Below are 2,711 nucleotides of genomic sequence, written 5' to 3'. Positions count from 1 at the left end.
ATATATACCAATGCGCATGCTCAAATCACGTCAAGCTAACTTCCGGTTCTTTGAAACACATCAGTCTGAGCAGTGTTCATATTTACCTGTTTCATTTGTGCCCTGTTGTTATTCAAACAACGAGCAACATCACTCATTTCGCTAGCACAACATAAAATACCAATACAACTAATTTATATGTACGTTTTTATACGAAAATTAACAGAAAACCCATGCACGCACATTCGGAGCGAGAGAGTTTTATTTTGAAGGGATTGAAATCCACGGAAGTTCGCGAGGATCAAAAATGTTGCGCTTCCGCGTTGACAGAAGTCAGTACGCGAACAGAACGAGTCGGAGGAGTTTCGCCAACCTGAGCATTTGTTTTATGGGCAGGTACTTTAACAGTTATTATTTCTGAAGACGACCTTTATTCTCAATGTTTGCGACGCTCGCCTGACAAAGACTTAGATAAATCTTTAGCAGGGCTGTGGCTGCTCGGGCATTTAAATAACGCCTTGCTGGCATGCTAACATATTAGCTTCATCAACTCCTATCTTTCCAAAGGAGGCGTCGCTTCAAACTGGACTTTGTTCGCTGATATCTGATGTCAGACTCTTTCCATAAAAGAGAACTTCAAGCTGGATCATTAACAGGATTTGTGTKCTGTTGGTGAAGCTTCTGTTCTGTCTGTTTTGACAGGAGCATCCCTGCATCCAGGCAGGAAACAAAGCCGGTCGGAGGTGTAATGTCAGCTGACGCCCACTCCTCCTGTTGCTGCTGAGCTGTGGACCATCCTCATCATCATCATCATCATCATCATCATCATCATCATCATGTCTGTGGGTGACAGCCCTCACCTGCTGCTCGGCAGGATCCGCTTCCTGAACAGGTGCATCGAGAGTTTCAGGAGGAGCGAGCCGGTGCCCGAGAGCCTGTGCTACGTCCCCAAAGAAGTGTGCTACAAGATCTGCAAGGATTCATCGTCCAGCTCCTCTGCTTCTTCCGGAGCCKCTGCGGGGGGCTCCACGGTGGGGAAGACCCTCCTGCCAGTCTTTGAGAGTCCTTAYCAGGTTACCCACAACAAGAAGTTGTACAAGTACAACATTGAGCCAAAGAAAGGGACGTGTATTCGGACCACGGGGGAAGAATACTGCAACAGCCAGGGCCTTTGGGTCAAAATGAACAAGGTAAGCGTGCAGATTGATATTAACAAAACAGCGCGTCGTCACTGCTGTCAGGTGAAGATTTATTGTTTGTTCTGTAGCTACGATGATCAAACCATCCCTTTTCCGTTCCCAGGAGCAGCTGGAGGAGCATCGTCTGGGTCAGGACCTGGAGGAGGGCTGGATCCTGGTGTGTAAGCACACGGAGGGGGGCGACAGGTTGGTTCCCGTGGAGTCCCCGGAGACGGTCAGCCGACAGCAGCGGCTCTTCGGCTACGACCACAAACCCTGCGGCAGCTGGGAGCAGGTGGTGGACGTGGAGAACGCGCTCTACATCGGCGCCAAGCCCAACATCTCAGAGTGTGACGCCGCCGCCGTCCAGAAGCTGAGGTAAACGCGCTCAAGTGGAGTCTTCTAGGAAAACAGAGAGTTTATTATTATTATTATTATTATTATTATTATTATTATTATTTAATTACCTGTTTAATATTTTAGATGTGTTCCTCCCACGTGGACGTACGAATGTGATGAGGACCTGGTGCACTACTTTTATGACCACATAGGAAGAGAGGACGAGAACCTGGGGAGCGTGAAACAGTGTGTGACCAGCATCGACGTGTCTTCATGCTCAGTGAGCGTCGTCACGTTCTTAACCCTTTAGCTCCAAATAAGAGACCCAAATCATATATTATAAGCATGTTTGTAAGTAATTTAAACAGACTGACCCGGTGTTTGCCCACAGGAGGATCCCAGCGGGGGGGCGAGCTGTCTGACAGATGGAGACACTGAAACGTACTGGGAGAGTGACGGCATGCAGGGACAGCACTGGATCCGCCTGCACATGAAGATAGGCACCGTGGTCAAGTAAGAGTCTGAGTCTGAGGAAGAACTTTTTGTCAGAAGTTTTAAAAGCAGTTTTTATAAGATMGTTGCCAAAATCCAGGGAGAAACTCTACTGTTTTCACCGCGCAACACAGCTGGTCTCATTACGCTCTCTGTAAATGAAGAATAAGAGAACGGTCACTTCTCCTTCTGCATTCCTCTCCGTGTTCTTCCCACTCGTCTCCGCAGCTAAGATTCATTGTGTTCATTTTGTTTTAACCACTTTGCATCTGGTTTCTTACCAGGTGCTTTGCATTTTTAGCGCCTCCCCTCCAACAGAAGCACCAAAACACAAAGCAAAGCCTGATTTACATGAAGGCTTGTAGCTGCGATGATGTAACGCTCATCAGGAACTGATTTTAGGCAGTTGGAGAAGCAAATGGAAAAGTTTTTGGAACTTTAAAGAGGCAATTTTATGTGTTTCTCAAGCATACCTTTAAATATTATACCCTAATAAAGTATCTATTGTCACCTTTAGTTGTTATTAAAATGCTGTTTTTATGTTTAAATAGAAAACAAACATCTTCTCATCACTTCCTCTTCTAAACGCCTTGAAATTGGCCTCTGTCTCTTTAAGAACCTCCTTCTGTTTCTGTCCCACCCAGTTCAGTCAGGGGGTGTTATGATGCAGTTTACTTGTTGTAGTATTTTCCTGTAGTATTTTTATATATATATATATATATA

General features: G+C 45.7%; 1 protein-coding gene across 1 annotated transcript in view; it reads left to right on the top strand.

Moving 5' to 3' along the window:
• The first annotated feature begins 277 nt into the window (after positions 1 to 277).
• Positions 278 to 2,711, top strand: part of hectd3 (HECT domain containing 3) — a 10,480-nt gene continuing 8,046 nt past the window's right edge. Inside the window, exons 1-5 of the mRNA XM_014013005.1 lie at positions 278 to 375; positions 682 to 1,169; positions 1,282 to 1,535; positions 1,641 to 1,776; positions 1,888 to 2,009. Of these exons, the coding sequence (XP_013868459.1) occupies positions 816 to 1,169; positions 1,282 to 1,535; positions 1,641 to 1,776; positions 1,888 to 2,009 (866 nt within the window). The 5' untranslated portion in view covers positions 278 to 375; positions 682 to 815. The remainder of the gene's footprint in view (positions 376 to 681; positions 1,170 to 1,281; positions 1,536 to 1,640; positions 1,777 to 1,887; positions 2,010 to 2,711) is intronic.

Source organism: Austrofundulus limnaeus, unplaced genomic scaffold (assembly GCF_001266775.1).
Source record: "Austrofundulus limnaeus strain Quisiro unplaced genomic scaffold, Austrofundulus_limnaeus-1.0 Scaffold97, whole genome shotgun sequence".
Taxonomy (NCBI): Eukaryota; Metazoa; Chordata; class Actinopteri; order Cyprinodontiformes; family Rivulidae; genus Austrofundulus; species Austrofundulus limnaeus.
The sequence above is the reverse complement of the archived record's forward strand: the minus strand, read 5'-3'. Positions and strand labels throughout refer to the sequence as shown.